This window comes from Brienomyrus brachyistius, chromosome 13 (genome assembly GCF_023856365.1).
Source record: "Brienomyrus brachyistius isolate T26 chromosome 13, BBRACH_0.4, whole genome shotgun sequence".
Classification (NCBI taxonomy): domain Eukaryota; kingdom Metazoa; phylum Chordata; class Actinopteri; order Osteoglossiformes; family Mormyridae; genus Brienomyrus; species Brienomyrus brachyistius.
Genome location: NC_064545.1, coordinates 25,438,060 through 25,461,553, shown reverse-complemented (window position 1 = coordinate 25,461,553; position 23,494 = coordinate 25,438,060). Strand labels below are relative to the sequence as shown.

General features: G+C 42.1%; 1 protein-coding gene across 1 annotated transcript in view; it reads right to left on the bottom strand.

Moving 5' to 3' along the window:
- The window catches only part of LOC125706644 (neural-cadherin-like), a 132,860-nt gene that overhangs the window by 35,750 nt on the left and 73,616 nt on the right, over positions 1–23,494 (bottom strand). The window contains exons 10-20 of the mRNA XM_048973401.1: positions 23,036–23,206; positions 21,935–22,107; positions 20,798–20,965; positions 19,328–19,577; positions 16,080–16,207; positions 14,754–14,940; positions 13,296–13,439; positions 9,093–9,376; positions 4,625–6,239; positions 4,046–4,139; positions 3,279–3,463 (exon numbers count right to left, since the gene is read on the bottom strand). Of these exons, the coding sequence (XP_048829358.1) occupies positions 3,279–3,463; positions 4,046–4,139; positions 4,625–6,239; positions 9,093–9,376; positions 13,296–13,439; positions 14,754–14,940; positions 16,080–16,207; positions 19,328–19,577; positions 20,798–20,965; positions 21,935–22,107; positions 23,036–23,206 (3,399 nt within the window). The remainder of the gene's footprint in view (positions 1–3,278; positions 3,464–4,045; positions 4,140–4,624; positions 6,240–9,092; positions 9,377–13,295; positions 13,440–14,753; positions 14,941–16,079; positions 16,208–19,327; positions 19,578–20,797; positions 20,966–21,934; positions 22,108–23,035; positions 23,207–23,494) is intronic.

The following is a 23,494-nucleotide window of genomic DNA, read 5'->3' as shown; positions in this document are numbered from 1 at the left end:
AAACTCCCAGCTATTGAATTGCATCATATTGTTCCTTCTACTTCACTCACACCATTCACTTAGGTTCACAAGTGGTTTTCAAAAAGCATGTGTCTCGGTAGGTTATAGCCCTCAGCCTTTTACCTTTCGATCCCCTTTCCCCTCATTTATGGGCTCAGTGAGGCAGGGTTTATTGATTTATTTGATCTTGTATATTTTTAGCTGGGCTTTTGCATGCTGAAACTGTCAGCAATCCCATGTAAAGAATGCTTTTCTGGCCATAGTGCAATAACTGTTTATAAAAATTCCCCGTGGCATGAACTCGCGACCCTGACATCCCCGCATGCTACCGCACTAAAATCATCAGTGGTACATTTATGTCTGCAAAATGGAAATATTACACAGTTTGGGGAGCCTCCTGATCTAAAACAGGGAGATGTATGTATAGAACATAAGGTAAAATATGGCCGAGTATAATGCAGCATTTGCACATAAAGATTATGCAGATATGCCTGTTGAACGGGTGATCCATAATGGTTGGCATTAGGGCTCCACATTTCCAGGATTCTCTTCTCTGTGCAGGCAGTATGCACATTCTCCCAGTGTTCGCATAAATTTGTCCCAGTTTTCCTCCTAAGGACTGACTGAATACGAATACATTTTAAGCAAATCTGTGTCTTCAAATCACCTTAGCATACTATAGTGTAGCCTGTGAGGAACTACCACCTTGTCCAGGATGTTCCTCTGCTGAGTGCCCTGAACTTTGTGGGACAGACATCAGGCTCGCCATCGGTTAGGTGATGATGGATTGATGGATGGATAGTACAGGACAGAGTTTCTGTCTACCTGAAGATGCCGGAGATTGTGTCACAGAGACATCCCATCTTCCCAGAAAATTCATTTGTCAACAAGACTTAAAAAGACAGAAGATTGTTTATCTCTACTTAAGGTGCAGAACCAGAATAAACCCATCAATGAAGCCAAAAGCACCTCTTACAGAGCATAACACACTGTAGTGCTTTATAATGTACAATTTAGCGCACAATGAGAAGCATTAGCTCGCACAGTGGCTAAGTGTTTAGCATCAGACTGCCAGCAATGGAGGTTCGAATTCTGCCCCTGACTCTGCCCCCGTGTGAGTGTACATGCTCCCCCCGTGTTTGAGGGGCTCCCTCCCAAAGGACCTCTCAATTGCCCTGGTGTGTGATCGTGTGCATGAGCACGTGCGCCCTGCAGGCAGCTAGCATCTTGTCCAGGGTGTCCCCTGCCTCACGCCCTATAGTTGCTAGGTAGGCTCCAGGTTCACCATGACCCTGCACCGGATCAGCGGTTATGGAAGTTATGAATAAAAAGTTCTAATTTAAAATAGAATTTCTATTTCTGAACTACGTTCTTTAAAATCTACATGTTATAATATCAAATAAAAAGTAAAAGATGACAAATTGCTCATCTTAAAGGATAAAATGCATTCATTTACCACATCCAATCCAAACTGAATCAGATACAGTAGTGATATAAACTACAAAATAATCATTTAATTTAAAGAACCCTAGTATTTTCCTGCTCAGTTATGGCTTGCAAGCTAATATGCTAGTACAGTAAATATTCCTGGCATTCATGGTTCAGATACTATATATAAATGGAGCCGACAGAGTACAGCTCCGCCTCCTTATGTCCAAGTCACACCTCTCCATTTACATTTACATGTACAGTATTTGGCAGAGGCCTTTAGACAGAGCAATTTACATAAGTGCTTTAAGACGCTGCGATGAATTTTTCCGATACTAGCTCAATAAGGACCCAAGCTATGAATACCATCAATCCGAACACTGTTGAGAAAGTGCAACAAATTTTTTTTTTGTTTTTTTTTTGTACACATACACACACACACGGAAAAGAGCTGAGTAAGAATACAGAGTACTACTTCAGGTATTTCCAGAGCGTAGATCCGCCTCATGTCCAAGTCACACCTAGCTAGAGCGTAGATCCACCTCCTTATGTCCAAGTCACACCTAGCTAGAGCGTAGATCTACCTCCTTATGTCCAAGTCACACCTAGCCAGTGCGTAGATCCGCCTCCTTATGTCCAAGTCACACCTAGCTAGTGCTTAGATCCGCCTCCTATGTCCAAGTCACACCTAGCCAGTGCATAGATCCGCCTCCTTATGTCCAAGTCACACCTAGCTAGAGCGTAGTTCCACCTCCTTATGTCCAAGTTACACCTAGTTAGAGCATAGATCCGCGTCATGTCCAAGTCACACCTAGCCAGTGCGTAGATCTGTCTCCTTATGTCCAAGTCACACCTAGCCAGTGCGTAGATCCGCCTCCTTATGTCCAAGTCACACCTAGCCAGTGCTTAGATCCGCCTCCTTATGTCCAAGTCACACCTAGCCAGTGCGTAGATCTGCCTCCTTATGTCCAAGTCACACCTAGCCAGTGCGTAGATCCGCCTCCTTATGTCCAAGTCACACCTAGCCAGTGCTTAGATCCGCCTCCTTATGTCCAAGTCACACCTAGCCAGAGCGTAGATCCGCCTCCATCAACGTGAGTCTTTCCTCTCAATGTATTATATTTAGTGAAGTATTCAAAATGAACAGATGAATACAAGGTCAGTTTTGTGCTAAAATCATGTTTTTCTCCCCCATCAGCTTTAATGGTGATTTGCATTAGTAGCTGTGATTGACAGATATTAATTTCTCCAGTGAATGAGATATTCCTAAATGACACCTTAATTTCTCACCCATGCTTTTTGTATTTACATTTCACTCACCATACTGCTGCCCAAACTTCGCTTACTAGTTAGCTTTTGCTAGAGGTAAGACACGTAAGAAGCAACCCGTGAATAATGTATTTTAATACATTTTCACAGTGACATTTGCGAATGAATAAGCAAGAATATTGCTGGGAGTGACGACACATTTTTTATCTTATTATGTATTGCTTTTCAGTGGTGACACCAAATGGTGACGAATGAACATATCGCGTTTTTAGAATTTTAATTATAAATTCATATGACAAGTAATAAACTGATGTACAGAGCGGCTTATTTAGAAGGCAAGTTAGGATGATTACAAGGTCATCTGTTAAATTTGGAACATATGCTTTCAAAGGGGCCCAAAATTTCTAATGGTGCCTCTGGATGTAATATTACTTTGGGCATCACATGCTTTCAGTACAAGACCGAAATTCTCCTTCTCTACTAACTTTTTAACTACCCAGGTGACAACCCCCCAACAAACAGCCTGTTTGACCTTAAGCCTATATCAAGATTACATTTCTGCTGTAACAAGTCTGGCTTACCTGCTAAGCGCAGCGAGGCGGAATTGTGGATGGCCTCATCCGACAGGTCCTTCACGTGCACATGCACAGTGGACATGACGTCTGGCCAAACGCCGTCTGACACATGCACCCTGAATTGGTAGCTGCCAGTGGGGGCGCTCTCCTTCATCATAAGAAACCCCGTCCTCTTGTTCAGCATGAAAAAACTGCCCAAAAATTGAAGGTTCAGGAAAGAGATTGAGTTGAGATGGGAGATGATGTGGCGAAGCTCTGCATGAATTTTGTTAGTTCAGTTATTTAGCTACTATCATAACCCCTGACGTGCCAGTGTGTAGTGAAGTGTCATTCCTTCCTCAGAATAGCTATTATAAAGACAGCGAAGGAAAGTAATAAACCTTTCCTGGTAATCCACTACTGTTTGGTACCAAATGTTCCCAACTATTTAAGCTGAACCTGAAATAACCAATTTTCCCTGAGTTCTTTAGAGCTGGTGAGCACAGGGGAGAAGTCCAGATCAAAATGAGATCATAATATCGCACCAGAAAGAAGTTACGAATCTAACTGTCGGTGTCGAGTTTCCAGGAACTCTTTTCTCTCGGATTTTGCCCTTCAGTTTCTTTGAATGCAGAGATGTTTTTTTTTACTGGATTGTACAGTCATTAGGTTTGGCCTGCAAGTCTTTGTGACATAGGTGAGACATTTCAAAGCCTTCAGCGAATTCAGAGGCTGACGTATATAATAATAGATGGTGCTGCCACATTTTACCGTTGGAAAATAAAGTATATTACCGGGGGACGAGTCCCTCAAAGGCATATGTCTTGTTATCCCAATCATCCGGGTCCAGGGTATAAACTTTGCCCAAAACTGTGGTTGGCATCTTTCCTGTTGAGGGAAAAACAAGATATATATCCTATTTTGGGGGGAATAGTATGTTTTTTGTTATTCTAAGTTTACAAGTGACCTGAACTTTGTCAACCTTATCCAGTAAACACTTAAAACTTGAGCACACATTAGGACCAACTTACAGAAGAGCTTTTAAGAAAGAAGAAAAAACATGATCACATAATGGCAAAAAGCATTTTGCAAAAAAAAAAATTGTTCCAATGAATCTATTGTAGCTACCCTCACCATTTACTTTAACAACACTTTTAAGCAACAAAGACAGCAACACTTATTTTTGGAGAGTGTTCTCAGAAGAGCTTAAGTGTCTGCCTTGTTGTGAGTAAAGGTAGCTGAAAAATATGAAATTGCTGAAAGAACAGAAAAAAGTAAAATACTTAAAGAAAAAAACTCAAATGAGTCTCCCTCTTATTACATCTTATTTACAGGGAAGTTCTCCCAAAAGAACAGACAGAGTCAGGTCTCACCTCTGTTACTATGGGTGTAGATCTCCTTCTCCCCAGGCAGGTGCGGATGATCATTTTTGTCTCCGATTGCGATGGTGAGCGTGCTGGTAACGGTTTTACAAGGTCGGCCACTGTCCTTCATTATGATGGGCAGATAGAACTCCTTCTGCTTCTCACGGTCAAACATATGAAGTGCTGTGATTGTGGCTGTATTGTTGCCATTGTCTTGTAGGAAGAAGTCCCCGATGTCTCGGTACTCCAGGGGAAGCGAAAAGGAGAATGGAGGGCCATTTTCAAAGGAGTCTCTATCTATCACATATAGCAGCATTGACGTCTGATTCATCTGCACAACCTGGGGAGCGTGTGTATTCTCCCACACCACTGGCATGTACTCTACTTCAAACTCTGGGCCATTATCGTTGACATCTAGCAGATCCACCTGAACTGTTGCACTGCCTGTCTGCGGTGGATTTCCTTGGTCTATTCCTAAGATGATTAAGAAATGTTGCTCCACAGTTTCTCTGTCCAGTAGGCGGACAACAGTGACAGTTCCAGTCTGGTCTATTGAAAACTGATCATACGGATCAGAATCTGGCAGAATGCTATAGATTATCTCCTGGTTTGGACCAGAGTCTGAGTCGGTGGCCGTGACCTTGACAATGCTGGTGCCAACAGGCACATCTTCAGGTAATGGTTCCAGCAAATAGAAATGGGGGACAAAAACAGGGGCATGGTCATTATGATCATCAACATCCACAATGCAATGGATTTGGCTGTAGAAGTCCAAGTCCTCCACCTTGAGGGTAAGGTTGAACCTCTGCTCGTTTGACTTTTCATAGTCCAACTTTTTCTTTAGCCTTAGTGTCCCACGTTGCTCCTGCCGGTGACTAACAATGTAGAACTTTTGTTCCGGATCCCCACCCACAATGCTAAACGTTAGTTGGGCATTCTCCCCTGTGTCTTCATCTATGGCCAGCACCTCCAGGACTGCCGAATTTACCTCACTATTTTCAGAGACCCGGGCAGCACAGGAGCTCTCGAGGAACCTGGGGGCGTGGTCATTGACATCGGTCACCCATATGGTAGCAGTGGCTGTGCCCACCATCCCTCCCCCGTCTTTAGCCTCCACCACCAGCAGGTACTTATCGACCTTCTCTCGATCGAGGCTGCCCTGTGCCACAAAGAGAGCGCCAGTGTTTGAGTTGATGTCAAACAAGTTTATGTTTGCGCTGTTTCGCACGTTTCCCACGATCTTGTAGGTCAGTATGGCGTTCTGTCCCACGGTGCTGTCGTCCATGTCAGTGGCAGCCATGTCCATGATGGAGGATCCAGGAGGGGAGTTTTCTGGTACATGGCCATGGCAGCTCTCCGGCATGCAGGTGAAGATGGGCGCATTATCATTGATGTCCCACACATTAATAATGACGTCCGTGAAGCCGGTCAGACCCTCACCGCCTTCATCTGTAGCCAGCACCACGAAACGCCAGACGGCCCGCTCCTCCCGATTCAGAGTCTTCTGGGCATAGATTTTGCCTGTCACCCCATCAATGATAAATTCATTCTCTGCGCCCTGACCATGCAGTGAGTACCTGAGGGCTTCTTGGGCAGCGTCTTTGTCTGGGTCAGTTGCAGTTACCTAGTGAATCAAACACATACATATTTTTTTGTTTTTACAGCTACGTTCAACCATAAACAGACTGTTTCATTATTCTCTCTTGGGGTATGGCAGTGTTTTCCAACTTAGTCCATGGGGACCCACAGATTGTCCATGTCCTTGCTACCGGGAGCTGAAAGGGAGCAAAAATGTGGACTGTCTTGCAGGGAACTGGGATCGAGCAAAAATGTGGACTGGCTAGGGGTCCCCAAGGATTGGGTTGGGAAACAGTGAGTTATAGAAAAGAGAGAGAAAAAAACAAATCAGTCAACAAATACGTGATTGCTTTACAATCAGGTCCCAATCTTACATGCTTCTCAGCACCCAACACGGTGACTAGTCTCCCTGAATTTCAGTTCAAATTAACAAGAATAAATTGTTGACTAGCTAACTTAGCATTAATACATTTTCTGAAAACCAGTGGACTGGCATCAGACTCACATAGCCAAGTTAGGGATTGAAAGGGGCTCACCTTACAACTGTATTTTGTCAATTAATGGTGTTTTTTTTATTCCTTCAGGCTTGCTTTGATATTAAATTTTTTTTTACAGGAGTAGTGTAACAATATCATTATTACATTACAGTGTGATACATACAGCACTTATCATATCTTTTAGCTGTAGGTCAGTAAATTGAACAATGAAAGTACGATTCCTTTGTAAAGAAATATTTGTACAATACGCAATAATTAAGGCATGACAAATGATGTACATGCATCCCTGTGTAGCAGCATTCATGGTTAATTGGGGCAATTTTCAGTCATATCCATCCAATTATTTAGGTTAATAGCTAGTTAACTTAGAATTTTCCGGATACCTGCATGTAGGGTTTTGAAAGTAAACAGAAAACTATATACATAGCATCTAAAAAACTGAGTTATCCATACAAAAACTAAGTTCATAACATTGTGGTTAGGGTCACTCATTTGAAACTGTATCTCAGTAATGACACTTCACATGTATGCAAATTATTTCCATATTATCTTACCTTCAATTCAACACAGTTCATCCTTGAATCACAGCAATGTTTCATGCCCCTTAAATTTACAGTTTAAGTTCTATGAAGTTGATAACCAGTGCAAATATGTCCGCACCTTATTTTCCATTAATTCTGTTATAGAAATCAAACTGTAAGCGTATTGATCTCAGGGAGGGAGAGATTTCTCAACTTGGGACAGGGGGTTACCTACAGTGAAGTCTGTCGCATTTCACTGCCACTGAATTGCGGAACAACAGATTTCTGGGACACTGCATATCATTCTTGGGTGTCAGGGAGCTGCTGTTTTGGGAGACTCCCAAAACTACCGGGAAAGGTGGGATGTCTGCTGTCAATTTACGGGAGACTCCCAAAACTACCGGGAAAGGTGGGATGTCTGCTGTCAATTTACGGGAGACTCCCAAAACTACCGGGAAAGGAGGGATGTCTGCTGTCAATTTACGGGAGACTCCCAAAACTACCGGGAAAGGAGGGATGTCTGCTGTTAACTAAAAACTTCATATCAGGCAGTAATATATTGGGAAAAAAAATTCTCACCATTTTTGGTGCTAGACAGTTGGTCCCCTCTGATACTCACCTCGCCCCCAACCGGCTAACACTCGGCGAGAAAGGTACACTGCTGCCATTAACTGAATCTCATTAAGTAACTGTGAATTTTCACCGTTAAGACCACTGCATTTCTTTTTTTTAAATAACAGCGACAGTTTCAAAACTGTCTACCATATTCTCTATGCCTCTTTTCACAATTGTGACCCATCACCACAAAATGAGTCTTAAGTTGCACTGGTAGAATTACACCCATAAGACTCATTTCGTGGTGATCTGTCACAATCATACACTACAGTCTCAGAACATTCAGCATATTATTGTTGCCTGTTGCTCCACAACTGTATAATACAGCTTATCTTAATCCTACAACGGAACATTTTGCTCCTGTGTGGTGACCTTAGCCAGAAATTACAGAACGATGACTGGTTCTTTAAGTTGCCAGATCCGCATGCCTTCGGTTTCCCTTCAAAGCTCCCCCTACATCCCTCCAAGAAATATCAGTTACAAACTTAATACAACCTGAGGCTTCATCAACAGGCTTCAGTCTAATTTAAAATCAGTCTGCATACTGGAATCAATAGCCCAGGAGGAAACATTTAGAATTCACTCATAATTAAACAGATCAATGTTGAGGCTTAAAAACTGGAAAGCAACAATGGAATCTCCTCATTGCGGCGGCCATGAAAAAAAAAAAACACTTCAATGAGTCACAAAACATGCAAACCATTTACTTACCTGTCTATACATTTTATGGAAGCAATTACTCATATATGCTTCAGTCTATTTGCTTTATTATTGTGTTCAGATGTTTAGTATAAACTGTCATAAATAGCACAAGATTTTTTTTTATGTTGAAGTGGCTTGTAACAGACTCTATGAAAAGTTGTGAAGAAAAGAAAGAGTGGTGCTTCACACTTCCTACACATGCCCTATATAAGGAATTCCAAATGCATCCCCAATAACAACTTACCCATAATGAAAGACACTTTTACCCAAAGTGGTATATAGTTGGGAAAGCATGGTCAGTCTGTTCCTAGAGCAGGTGGGGGTTTAGGGCCTTACTCAGGGGCCCAACGGCAAAATCCCTGTGCCGACCCCACAATTCGACCCCACAACCTTCCGATCAGAGCCGCAGTGCAATAACTCACAGAACCACGCACCACCCTCTAAAACTCTGTTTGAACAGGGACTTGAACCCTGGGCTCTTGGCTTAAAAGGTTAAACGCTCTACCAACTCCAGGCTCTATAAGGAAGCCACATCATAAAATGAATGGCATCTAAGAAACACACCTGAAGCACGAAGACGGGAGAACCATCGAGTTCTTCTGTCACACTGCCGTAGTACTCATTCACAGAGAAGACCGGCGCCTCATCGTTCTTGTTGATGACGTTGACATTGACGGTGGCGTAATCCTCCCATTTCCCGTCCGAGGCGAGGAGCAGCAGCTTGTACTTCTTCACACGTTCATAGTCAAGTGGCTGGGTGATGAAGATGGTCCCCACCTCAGGCTCCATGTCAAAGATTCCCCCTGTGTTGCCTGAAGTGATCTGATACCGTAGCTTGGCATTGGCTCCTAGAACAAGTTGTGATCATTATCATTCTAAGTAATACTACTACAAAATTACACGAGGAAACTCACATATGCCAAATGGAGCAATTCCACACAGTTTATATTTACAAAATCATGGTAAAGGTCTTTGTTCAGAGTTCACCACCTGGGCCCTTTCTGGGACATGAAGCTGTGATGTTCTGTTCAGATGTTCAGGTCGCACGCCACTATCCAGCTTACCCTCACATCAAATCCTGTTGTATCTGTGCTCCCTTTTAAAGTGCTGTGTTGAGATCTGCAGTCAGTATTAGCCTCTTACGATGTAAGGCAGCTAAGCCTAAAGAACCATGGTGAGTGCAGGATTTCGCCCAAAGCACTAAATTCAACTTCATGATCTAACTTATCTTCATCTTGACAGGAGACTTTCTACAGAAATGGTTGAAGAAAAGAGCTGAGAAGCTTAAAGCCAGTGTGGGGGGGGGGGGAGGGTGATTTACTGCAAAGCTGGGGTAGCTCTATCCTCATATAGCTAATGTACACTGAAATGGGATCACATCTTTTAAAAAGAAGCCTTTAAATTATCACCAATTTGGATTTTGAAACCATTCACATCATCCCACCATGCTGTAAAAATGGGTTTTGGGTATTTGCTCAATTTATAAAAAAAAAATAATAATAATAATAAAATAAACAATTTCACTACTTTAATATAAGCAACATATTATTTTAGTAATGTGAATTAGTTTTAATTTGTTGTTTCATTAATTGTATGACTGATTCTTCTTAATGATGCTGTATTTTCCTTTCAATAAATATCTCCAACATAATTACGTAGGAGCTCAATTGGAACAAAAACAAGCAGACTGCAGAGTGCTTGTATATCCAAACAAGACTTTAAATCAAATTAATACCTGAAGCACAATAAACCCACAAACAGAAACTGGAAATGCCTGCCTTAAATCATCCTAATTAAAATTACATATTGGGTCTAAATAAGTACAAAAGACAACAAACAAGCACAGTTAACAACAAAGTTATCACAAGTCTTCACAGAATATTTTGGCTGTGTTCATTCCAACAATTAATCTCCAATAAAACATTACTTTTTTTTCCTGAAAGATCCTACTATGTCCGAGCAGAAACTTTTGGGTATTTATTTAAGCTCTGGAATATTTAATTAAATTATTATGTCCAAAATGTTATGCTATAAATATGGAGCCCCTCTTATGACAATAAGTATTATCTTAGGTTGGTGCTGGTCCGGTCCAGTCCCATGTTTCTTGTTCCCATTTGACCAGCAGATCCCGCTACTCTTCCGGTTTCGTTTTCTCCTAGTGTCTTCCTTTGCTCCCTGGGCTGCTGTGTAGCTCAGTAGGTTGAGCATATGGTTTAGAGGCTGCTATTCTCCTTTCCTTGAGTTCAAGGGCCTAAGTCCTGCCTCACCTTTATGTAATATTTTGGTTTCGTTTCATCCGCTGGTGTCTGTATGGTTATATGTTTGTTATGGTTACCCTGCCTTGTTTATGTTCCGTTTTACTTGTGTTCCTTGATTTTTCCCAGTGTTGATAGCCCTCTGAGTTGTTATTGCTCCCTGGTCATTAGTGTTTGTTAATTGTAAATTACCCCACACGTTCGTTTATGGCCCTGTGCCCTTAATGATTACTTGATTTGATTATGGTTCTCACCTGTCCTGCATCATGTCTTGTTAAGTGGTGTATTTAAATGCCTGTTCTTGTTTAGTTCCTCGCTGGTTCGTTGTGGCTGTTTCCTGTGTTGCGGTGTGATACAATAATGTTAGTTATTGTAGTTCCCTGTGTTCCTTCCCACCCTTGGCATTGTTGTTCCTGGTGTTGCTCCTTGTCACGCCCAGCTCGTACGATCCTCCTGTGTGCCACGCCCCCTGATTATCCACGTGTGCTTCCCTGATTGTACCCAGCTGTACCCTGTTGTCTTGTCTATTTCAGTCCCCATCTTGCCTGAGTTCATGGTCGGTCATTGATGTTAGCTGATGTTCGTCGATGTCTGTTCCCGTTGCCCTGCTTTCCCACATTAAATCCCCGTTTTCCCCGAGTCTGCCTGCCAGCCTGCCTGCTCCTTGCCCGCTCTTCTCTGCCCGTGCGCATTACCCGCGCTAACCGATCGTGACAGAGCGGACAAGGACCAGACAGGCAGGCAGAATATGGGGAAAATACTGGGGTTTATTAAAAGGAGCAGGACGAGTGGGACGGGCAGGACAGAACAGGAGCACGAACATCGACTAACTTCAATGAAGATAAAAAAAAGAGATAAAAAAAAAGATAAAAAAAAAATGTATATATTGTGGCCACATTTTACTAATTCATTCTCTTGTTTGTTCATTTGTAGCCATATTTGATTAATTTGTTCCCACAATGTAGTAAAACTTGGCCATGAGATATGTAATATAAATAATATATATAACAGTGTAGCGGGTTCATAGTTATCAGAATTCTCAGGGCAGATGTGCTCTTATTCTGAAGGCTTGTTTCACTTCCTGTCAGAGTTTTTTTATGTCGGCGGCAACCAGATCTTCCTTTCTCTTCTTCTTTTTGTTGCTAATAAAAAGTGCTTCCTCCCTTTCACAGACTAAGTAACTGCCTCCTGTCTTTTTCCTCTCGCCACAACATTATATATAATATATATAACATAACAGAGGGAAAGCAAGGATAATACTTTCTATGCCTTCATTCCATTTTCCTTTGAACTCCTGGAAAGGAAACAAACCCACTAATCCATGTGACCGGGGCTTATGTAGGGGCCACAAGAGCACTGGCCTCAGCTCAAAGCTGATTGGCCCTCAGAGTGCCCCCTCCCCTGTCACTCATCAATCCAACACATATCATTTACTAATGATAAGGTCGGCCCCTCGGTATGAATTATGGTTCCTCTTAAGCCCCCCCAATGAAAAATCCGATAATCACCCCTGTCATGTGAATGTCATAAGAAAATAGCACAGAATTCCTTCTTATGCAAAATGGTTCACTGCAAACACAGCGACAAACTCTGCTACATCAGAACTCTCATTCATCACCAGGTCCAGCAAGGTACAAGCCACAGCCTCCGTCATGATAAATGGCCACTAATACTCTGCATATTACCCGGCTGATAAAGATATATTGTACTACTACACTAAAGAGAGTGATCTTGTTAAGATGGATTTATTGCCAACCCACGTGAACTACGTGGGAGTGAATAATGTCCCTTCTGGTTTGCATGTCAAGGCCAAAGTCAAGGCATGATGTAGGGACGAGGTTCCATTCGGCAGTTTAATCTACAGGGAATATAATGAGATCATATTCATGAAACATGGCTATATAAGGGCTGCCGTTTCATTTAAAAAAATCAGATTCAATGTTTTTAATATCTTTTTAGGACTTAGTGAAAAATAATACCGTTGTGTGTTTTGCGAGAATCCAACAGGATATCTGGCCCTTTGTAGCCACCCTGCAAACACATGCATGCCACCTTTTCTTTGTTCTGTCACCTGACCTCCACCACGGGTCATAATAGCGTATATTTGTAATTTCTATTGTACGGTTTACGGTTAGTAATGGTTATAGTGTGCTCGTCATTTTGAGTTTGGTTTTGCAGGAAACATGATATATGTATGATTACTCTGTCTTCAGGCAACATTTTAGAATTCAATACCTAATGGTAAAAAGAATACATTTAGTTCAGAAGCATACATTTTGAAATTTAATTTTAAGACGTTTCATGGATCTGTGGGAGTGCCGTATATCTAAGCCTCAACAGGGTTGTGTGACACTGATGACCATCCTGTCTCATCGCAGCCCTAAGGGTTTGTTCAGTCCAATTTGCATTTATCATGGAATTCAAGTGGCTCACTTCTCCTACATCAGCATACCACAAATGATTAAATGGCCAATGTCGATTTCCATGACTTTGTCACCTCCATCGGTCCTACCTTCATCCTCATCATTGGCGCTAACCGTGACAACAGCAAAGCCCACGTCCGCGTCCTCGTCCACATCCACTTCATAGACATTCTGAGCAAAGACGGGCTTGTTGTCATTCACATCACTGATGAAAATGCGCACATATGCTGTATCTGTGGAAGCAATAAATGGAGGATTAAACACCCGGCTGCTTATTCTGTCGGCTTCAGCGTGCCTTTGCTCTACCTCTTTTTTTGTTATCAAGCCGTCATGGAAGCTATATAAAATATACTAGTTTGTGGGACACTGGGGCTTTTCTCTGCTCGCATTCCGGCAAATTGGTTCGTTTGAAACAGATAACAAAACGTGCAAGTTTCACGTTGACATGAATTGTCTAGTTGTCTTGCCTAGAAGCGGCAGTTAAGGGAGAGTTTAGAGTTAACTCTTCGGCAAATAGTAATACATTTTGCTTTTTGTGAAAGAAATACGTGTTTTGAACCAGCTGCCGTTCTCAACTTCATTTTCAACCGTATTCCTCGGTTTCAATGGCATATCGTCACCCTAAAAAGGACAATCCAGCAAGTCTCATGACTTGCCAAACATTTTATTGGAAGCAATTGCTGATATATTATAACCTACATTTCTTTCAGGACCCATGTATCTGTTTCTGAGTTTACAGGACAGTTACTGTACCTAATCCTACAGTCTCCCACACCTCCCCCACGTCTGCTCCTTTTTTAATCTAAGTTATCCAGCAGGCCTGGTGCTATAGCTAAACAAGGTGGGCCTTCTTATTCAGAAGGCATGTAGGAGTAGCCTGAAAGTGAATATAAATGCAAAGGAACCAAAAACAAATCAAAATTCCGGCTTCACTACGCTGAAGTTAACACCTTTTTTTATGCATTTTCATCCAACATTTATAAAAACTTGTCAGGGAGCGGCAAGTGTCCATTCGTTTAATATCTGAGCACGGTTTACGCTGTCAAAATATCACAAAGAATGAATTAGTCTAAAAAGCAACCTTTAATAATTCATTCCAATACACATGAAAGATTGATTTTCCTGAGATGCATCCTCAGTCAGGGGATCACCTTAAACTCTCCCATCAACTCCTACTACTAGACAAGATGACTAGACAATTCACTTCAACGTGAAACTTGCACTGAAAGATGACAGTGTGGGCAGACTGTCTGCCTGAGAAGCAGTAACAAGATGGGGACTGTCCTTTTAGGACAACAAAATACTTGTTTGCAAAACTTATCCTGTGAATAAAATTTAAAGTGGTTTCATGCCCCTTGACAATGTACCATAGCACAGGACTGACTACGCATCCATCCACACTTACAAAGGTAAAATCTACATTCTAAAGCATGTATGTGCAAATAACATATTTTGCTCCACAGCATGTATGAAAGAGCCAAGAACTGGCACCAGGTAGGATACGTTCTGCTGGTGGTAATATGCTGACTGGAAGCAGTGTCACTAACCAGAGTTGGGCTGCCCGTGTCTTCCTGGGCGGGCTGACTCCCACCCATCCTCTGACTTCACCTCCAGCAGATATGACCCCTTCATCTCCCGGTCAAACACGGCCTCAGTGTAGACGGCTCCCAACTCTGGGTCAATGTGGAAGAGTCGGTGGTCCCCACTCCGGTCACTCAGCAGCGAATAGGAGATCTGTGAGGATGGAGAACAGGCAATGAGTGACATCCCACTGAGAACAGACCTACTGAGTGTCATCTTCAAGAATGAAGATGAAATGGCGGCAAAAGCTACAGCAGAACACCTCACACGTAACCCTTCAGATAATACACCTGCAAAAAGTGACAAGCAAAGAAACTGGACATGAAAGAAGGATTGTTTTCACCAAAAGAAGTTAGAATGGCACCTCTGGTATTTTTTGACATTTCAAACTCGGATTCGTGACCTGAGGACACAGCTCTCACGTGCTATTGAGTATAATTTGTTTTCCACATTTTTCTGCCAAAAGTCAAAAGTCAATTTATAAGAAATTTAATTACACTAGGACTCGTACTGAGAGGGTGTTTAGGCCTGAGGTCGCAGAGCATGTGTCTCGATGTCACATCAACAGTTTTCTGTTCCATATTTCTTTATATTTAATAAAAAAATCCCAGGTCATACATAATCATCCATTTTCAAATATTTATCCTGACGGGGTCGCAGGAGGCCTGGAAGCTCTCACAAACAGCACCGGGAATAAGGCAGGGGTAGGTTCTGGACAGGACGCCAATCCATCACACACAGTGCGAGCAATTTAAAGATGTGAATTAGTCGAACGGTATGTCTTTGGACTACATGAGGAAGTTGGAGCACCTAGAGGAAATTGGGAAGACATGGGGAGAACATGTAAACTCCACTGAGAGAGAGCAGAGGCGGCCTACAAGCCTCCAGGCTGGAGTGCTACCCACTGAGCCACCGCTCTGCATTATGCATAATAAGTTTGAAAGAAAATAATCACAACACAGAATGATGTCTTCCACTGGAAAAACACACTAATGGCAGCTTAAATAAGAGCAGTTGTAAAAAATTCACTATAGAACTGGGTTAACGGGACATTGCTGTTCGCCTTAATGATACTTTTATGGGATTTTAATGAATAATACATACAATGTATTTCTGTAAGCATTTACTTTTAACTAGACACGTCAGACGTGGAAGGAACTGGCATGCGGGTCTGGGGAGCACTCACGAACTCTACGGAGCAGAAATGAAACGGAGTTAAAAATGAAAGGGCAAGAACGTAATGTAACACAGTGACTTAGACTTCTGCACAAGACTCTGTACTGTGCACTGACCTTCCCATTGAGACCAAGGTCTAGGTCATTAGCAGACACCTGGAGAACAAACGTCCCAACTTCGGCCCCCTCCGTCACTGTTGCTTCATAGATGGAGGAGGTGAAGAAAGGTACGTTGTCGTTGACATCTGGAGTGACACAGGAGTGACACATTACAACAATCTGTAGGGTTTCAATGTGAGCTTTCTACCAACTCTCCAGTGTGCAAGTATTACCTGAATGTAAGCTGAAGTACCCTGAATAAACGAGTACAAAAGTAAACTGAAGTGTTCACCAAATTATATGTTAGTTATTGATATATTTACATGCTGACCATGTTGAGGATAAAGAGTTGGAAGATGTATGCATGGATGGTACGACAAAGTCTACAATTAACAGAAGGTAGTGTCTGTAATAAAGTAGTAATGTCAATGGTAAATAGGCATTACAATACTAAAAAGCACCAGGCGACAGTACACACATTATGTTATTATGTTGTAATCAAGTAAGATGAAATTGAGAATTGTGTCAAATTAAGCTGAAGTAATCTTTACTCAGTGCTGCAATCATGGATTATAGAAACCATCGCGATGAATGTAATATTAGTTTTAACCCTTAGTTTCCCGCTTTCAACCTAACCTTTTATAAACTATTCCCTGTCACTTCAGGCCCAGTATATGGATAAAATCAGAGGTGCAGCTCATTCCAAATTTTGTCAATTCTAATTTGATATAATATCTGAATGTTTTTCATAATTTTTCTTATTTTTTTAAATAAGGCCGGCTTTTCCCCTGGCTTGATCGCTGTCAGAGAAATCTTTTATTAAGCAAAATAAGTTATTAAAGAGAGCCTGGGCGATAAATAATTCCACTTTGTACTTTACACGCATGAATGATAGAGGCGCGTCCGCCTTTTTAGAGACAGTGTTTGTGGGAACCGCAGAGACCCAAGATGCAAAGGGGTCTGATCTGGCATGGGCAGGGCTGATCTGGGGTCAGATGGGATGCGCCCTGCTCTGCTACATTCCATTGATCAATTTATTAGCTGCTTGGCAGGTTGTGTCCAAAGTAACATAACTTAAGAAAAAAAGCACCGGATAAATCGCAGAACGATGGTGATGTTAAATACAGCTTTCAGAAAGCCCACTTGGAACTTGAGCTTTGAGAGCTCAGTAGCTTTGGCCTCGCTCACACGTCCCACATTCAGTAAGGACAGTGCGTGTGAAGAGGCTAAGGGGAACAGGACACAAGTGGGGGAGAGCTTACCGCCTAAGATTCAGGATTCTTTGTCATTTCTTTCATGCAGGTATGTGACAGAAGCGAAACAGCGTTTGCCCAAGTCAAGGTGTGTGAACCGGATCATGTAACTCATTTACACAGCAGCACAATAAGCACAATAAAATACATAAAGACTCCATAAATAAACTATACTTAAGGAACGGACCAAAAATCCATACAAACGTAGCCAAATGCATTAATACCCTTCAACTCTTTAAAAGAGGGTCATAATTTTTTTTGCGAAATTAGCCGAAATCGACAAAAGTTAGTGCTATCCACCATTCTTTATGCCATATTCCAAAGAGCAGAAACTTTTGATTTATGACTTTTGAATAATAAAATAAATAAAATTATTGGTACCGCAAACCTAATTCTTTGTAGTACACACTTTTGGGGCAATATCTGCAATCAAATGTTTTACGTAGCTCTGAATGAGACTTATGCGTTTCTCAATTGGTAATTTCACTGACTATTTTTGAGCAAACTGCTCCAGTTCTGTTAGCTTTGATGGTTTCGTTTCCATAGATGTTGAATTGGATTCAGATGAGGACTCAGCGCAGGCCACTTCAGAACAGTTCAATATTTCTTTTAAACCATTCTTGCATGCTCTTAGATGTCTATTTTGCGTTATTATCCTGCTGGAAGACCCATGACCTGCTACGAGACAGATCTTTCTAACACTGGACGGTACGTTTCACTCCAGAATGCCTTGATAATCTTCGGATTTATGCCCTGCACAGATTCAAGGCACCAGGGGCCAGAGGTAGCACATATATCCCATAATATTACTAAGCCTCTTCCATGCTTCATAGTAGGGATGGTGTTCTTTTCTTTGAAAGCATTGTTTTGTCTTCTGTAACCATAGATCAGCTGTGACTTGCCAAAATCTCAAATTTTTTTGCATCTTTCCAATCAACATTTGCCCAGAAGGACTCTGCTTTGCCAACATGCATTCTGGCAAACTTCAGTCTGGCTTTTTTGTGCTGGTCTTTCACAAGTGAGGTCTTCCTGGATCTTCTACTTTGGAGCCCATTTTCATTCAGACAGTGACAGATGGCACAAACTGTAGCTGTTGAACCTTGATCCTTGAGGTCGGACAGTATCTGGACCGACAAATGATTCCTCTGGGTGGGCAAAGCCAACCCCAGTCAACCCCTGGGCATGCACCTGTTATATTTTTTAACTTCTTAAACTTTTCTGCGTTTACGGTCCATGCACAGAGTGAGCCATGTAAAGTTGGTCATCAGGGGTTAGCGCTGGATGGCGGATATGTAGTCCACGGTGCACGGTATTTTCAAAAGCAACGTTATTCCTGCATTTTGAAACTGTACCGATTATGGTGGCCTAAGCGATTGGGGGGGGGTGGGATGCTCATTTTGTCGCAAGGATTTCAAAATACCACCGTATGCTGCATTACCTTAATACCACTTTAGTAACAACATTAAAAGTGTTCATTAAAGTTTACACATTCCACTACACTGCTTGTATTTGTGTTTATTGCAATACATCTGCTCTCTGTTGGTTTGGTGGAATATCACTGATGTACGTATTAGCCGACCGCGAGTGTCTATGTCTGCAAACAAACGCAGTACATTCACAAGAGTCAGTACACTAAAGCATGAACTAGACTTATTGGTGTTCCAATCATTTTGTCCATGCCATTTTCACCTGTTTTATTATTTAAAATAATATGTTGAGTCATAACTCAAAAGCAAAGTGTCTGCTCTTCAGAATATGGAATGAAGAGCGGTGAAGTAAAGTGCCAATTACTTTTGTTGGTTTCATCCTATTTCATGGAAAATTGTGAGTCTATTTAAAAAAAAAAAAAATGAAATTACCGATACTTCTGGCGGCATCTATAAGAAATACACACAAGTCACATGATCTGCAGAGCAGTTTACTCTCACGTGCACATCCACATATACAAACTCTTACACTAATATCCTTGGTAGTGGAGATAATATGGAAAATGGAGGGTATGACGGTATTTACCAGTGATATTGATATAGACTGTGCAGAAAGCTGCCAGGGGGACAGGGGCCACGTTCTGGGCACGGACCCTCAGGGTAAAGTGACGCGTGGTCTCGTAGTCCAAAGGCTCAGCCACCAGAATGGAGGCCGATCCATCCTCACGGTTGGGAGTCAGGTAAAAGCGCACTGGCATGTTGGTCTCTGGTACCATGCCGTCCTCCAAGTTATAGGTCACCCTGGGATCACCCAAGGCTGACACAGCTTTGATGGTCTGGTGATGGGGGAGGAGGAACAGGAAAGCACACGGTGGTATCATCAAAGAACACTCCAGAAGCTCATGTAGTGTGATTCCTTATGCCATGGAGCCTGAAGCTTTCTCCATCATTACAGACACATATCCCATATACCGGTGTTTCCCAATCTGATTGTCCGGGACCCACAGTAGTCCGGGTTTTTGCTCCCTCCCCGGAGCTGGGCCAGCAGTGGGTCACTAAGGACCAGATCGGGAAACGCTGCCATATACTATAATAACAAAATAAACATTCCCAGACAGTCTTAGCTAAATGCCAACCATCTCCCATCAATAAACATCCCATCATCTTATATCAATTATGTGTCAACACACTCCATTACACTTATGCTTAGTGAAATATTCATTTACTTTTTAAATGCTTTTAATAGCTTATTCAAAACAATGAAGGAGATTATCCAATTCCAGTTCCAATGCATTCGGATAATTATTAGAGAGATTCCTTGTTCAGTCACAGAAGATAATGACTTAATTCAGAATAATTGAAAAAAAAACTGAATATATAACTTGCAGGCTGGGATGGGAAGCATTAAGGGATTGGTGGTTTGATGGTTTAGTGTCCTATTGTCCTGCAGCAGAACATGTGCGATGACCAAGAATAAGTAACAGCCTCACTAGTAACCAGGGGCTTGAATTCCATATTAGGTGTCTGGTGCTTGTGCTCTACAGACATTTTCCAGGCACTTTTGACGAAGCCAGTTCAGGATAAGTGCCCCAATCAAGGGAACTATAATAAAGCCCCTTCAGTGGTTTTAGCAGAAAACACTGCAGTTAAGACAGTATCTGACTGGCCCTGTTTGTGCATTTACAGTACAGACAATACCTTACTTTACAACATTCTTTTCTGCAGAAAGCGGTTAAAAAGCGGAAAAGTCAGACATTTGCACCTTTAAACTTGGCTACGGCATCTTTGTACGGCATGTCAGACTCACAGCCACTGACTGTTGGTCCATCTTTAGGTGTCACTGTTATTCAATCCTGAAACTATTGCTCCAAACCCAGTAAATTTATAACAAATACTAAGGCACCCTTTCAAAGCCTGGAATATGAAGCATCTCATTTGCAGTACAATGTGCACAATGCTGTCTCCCAGCATGCATCACTCAGCTAACTAGGCTAATCCCTGCAAACAAGGAATTGGGAACTTTCCCCTTTTCTCTGCCTTCTGCCACGACTCTCACCACAACAGTTGTGTCCCTCATGGTATTCTCTGGGATGACTACATTGTAGCTGTTTTCTTCCCACTGGGGAGGCTGGTTCTTCACGTTGGTGATGGTAACAGCTAGCTCCACCATGCTGCTGCGGTTCCCCCCATCTTTTGCAATGATCTGACGAGTAATGTAGGTCCTCTGCAACAGGGGTGGAGAGTCAGGACAAAAATGATACCTTTTTCAAGATGAGTGATTACAGAGCAATTACCTCTCTCTGATGTATGACTGCTGATGTCATAGTTACAAAGCACTATAATCGAAACATGGTAAGTATGTCTTATGTGATATATCACTTCTGTAGAAATAGCACTTAGACAGAACTGCACTCTCTTCCCACACCGTGCTTCTCTAATCCAGTGTTTCAAGGTAACGCACACTTCACAAGGATAAACATGTAGCGAGATCTGCCCTCAGGTTTCATGACACGGCACTGCTCATTTCCCAGAACAACACTCTGTCTAGTAAACATTTACTTTAGGATCAGACGTTACTATGGGAAACTCATCACGCCACATCCTGAATAAGTGTTGAACGCACTAATTGAGATGGTGAGGCGTTCAGCTCTGATGCCTTCAGAACTTACTGCTTAATATTTTTGGATAGTTACTGAGGTAATTAATGTTCATTATACCATGACACTGTTGAAGTCTCATGTCTGATTGGTCTGAAGGGTGTTGATTAATTTTCTACATCTGTACATGTACCGCAAGCCAGGCGAATCACAGTAGTAAATCAATGCGTGATTATAATCTTCGGTTCTAACTAATGCTACTTAAAATTCCAGATGTAAAACACAATTTAAAATAGACAGCGACTAAGTAAAATGTTTAATAATTGGAGGAAAAAAGTAGTTCTAATACACTAATTCATTTTTGGCTTATGAACATGAAAATAATGTCTTTGCACTGCACATTGGGTGGTTCTTAAGGGCAGGTTCCTACCATCAATATACAGCATGGCTTGTCATACATACTCATAGTATACTCATACATACTCATAGTATACTTATGCATACTCATAGTATACTCATACATACACTTCCAGCACTAACAAGAATAACACTTTGTACCATCTGCTGTTCCATATTTTCATGAAACACAGTCCCACCTGCGATATGGGCTGGTTGACGTACACCCATCCTGTGACTGGGTTCACCTGCAGGTACTCCGGTTGCTCGGCGGACATTGAATAGGTGATGGCAGCATTGGTGCCATAGTCATCGTCATGCGCTGCCACACGGAGGAAGCTGGTTCCTATCATGGTGTCTTCACGCAGGAAGTCTACAGACAATCCAAAATGGTTACTAATGTTAGCTACACGCATGGGTGTCGTTAGGTCCGATCAGTCAGGGCTATAGCCACGAGTATCTTGAGCCTAGCCCTGAGTATGTTAGCACCGATGTCAATCTTCGTTCAAAAAACAAAAAGTCAGGCACCAGGTAAACTTGACCCCTGGTCTTTTCAATAGCTAGAAGCTCCCCTGGCTACAATCCAGCATGAACAGGAAGACCTGACGTACCTCAAAGCTCTTGGGAAAAGGTTTTGTCAAGGGGTCTTTGTTTTAACTTGCAAATTTAAAATTAATAGAGGGTGCCAGTCACATGTAGATATTAACACAGAGTACAGTACCAGTAAAAAGTCTGGAAACATCTGCTTTTAATTCATTTTAGCTGTTATTCACCTTATAGTAAAAGACACTGAGGCAATAAGGTAATACATATTAAATATTGTAATAACCAAGGGAAGTGTTCAACATCTCAAAATTGTCTTACATTTTACATTCTTCAAAAGAGCCCCCTTTTGCTTCCATGACAGCATTGCAGACTCTTGGCATTCTTTCAATCGCTTTCCAGATGTAGCCCTTGGAATGCTTCTCCAACAGTCCTGAAGGAGTTTGCAAAAACTCTGGACACAGGTTGGCTACCATGCCCTTTCTTGTCAATCCAACTAATCTCAAACTAGTACTATAGGATTTAAATCGGTGGCTTGTGGGGGTCCCGTCATCAGTCATAGCACTCCATCTCTTTCCTTGTTCACAGGATAATACAATACTTACATAAACTCAAGGTGTGCTTAGGGTCTTTATCTTCTTGAAAAACAAATGATTTTCAGTAGATATATCCAGACTTTTGACTGGAACTGTACATGACATGAGTAATCGATACCTGCAGGAAGTTAGGCAGCAACATCGCCCAAAGCCGATACTCACACTCATAGCGCAGGTTCTCGAACTTGGGACTGTTGTCGTTCTCATCCAGGATTAGAATGTTGAGCTGGCAAATCCCGATGAGAGGCTCGGCTGCCTTATCAGTGGCTGTCACCGTGACAGCGTACTCTCTCTGCCGCTCGCGGTCAAACTCCCTGGCTGTCACAATCACACCTACAGGTGGCAAGCACCCCAGACTCTTGTTATACTCCCAGAGCAAAGTGCTACAGTAAGTTCACCCATCAGCTAGTGGGCAGCACCTCTCAGTTTGGGTACTCATCAGAGCTGACATGTCGGACTTCCTGGCTTTATTTAAGCAGCTTCAAGGCACAGTACTATTTTCAGTCTCTCAGTTCTTTCACAATACTATTCTCAGCTCCTTTGCAGAACTGCTTTCTATAAGTTGGGTAAAACACCTGGCTGACTCCCTCGGCTTCACCTCCTTGTGCTTATTCTTCTTTG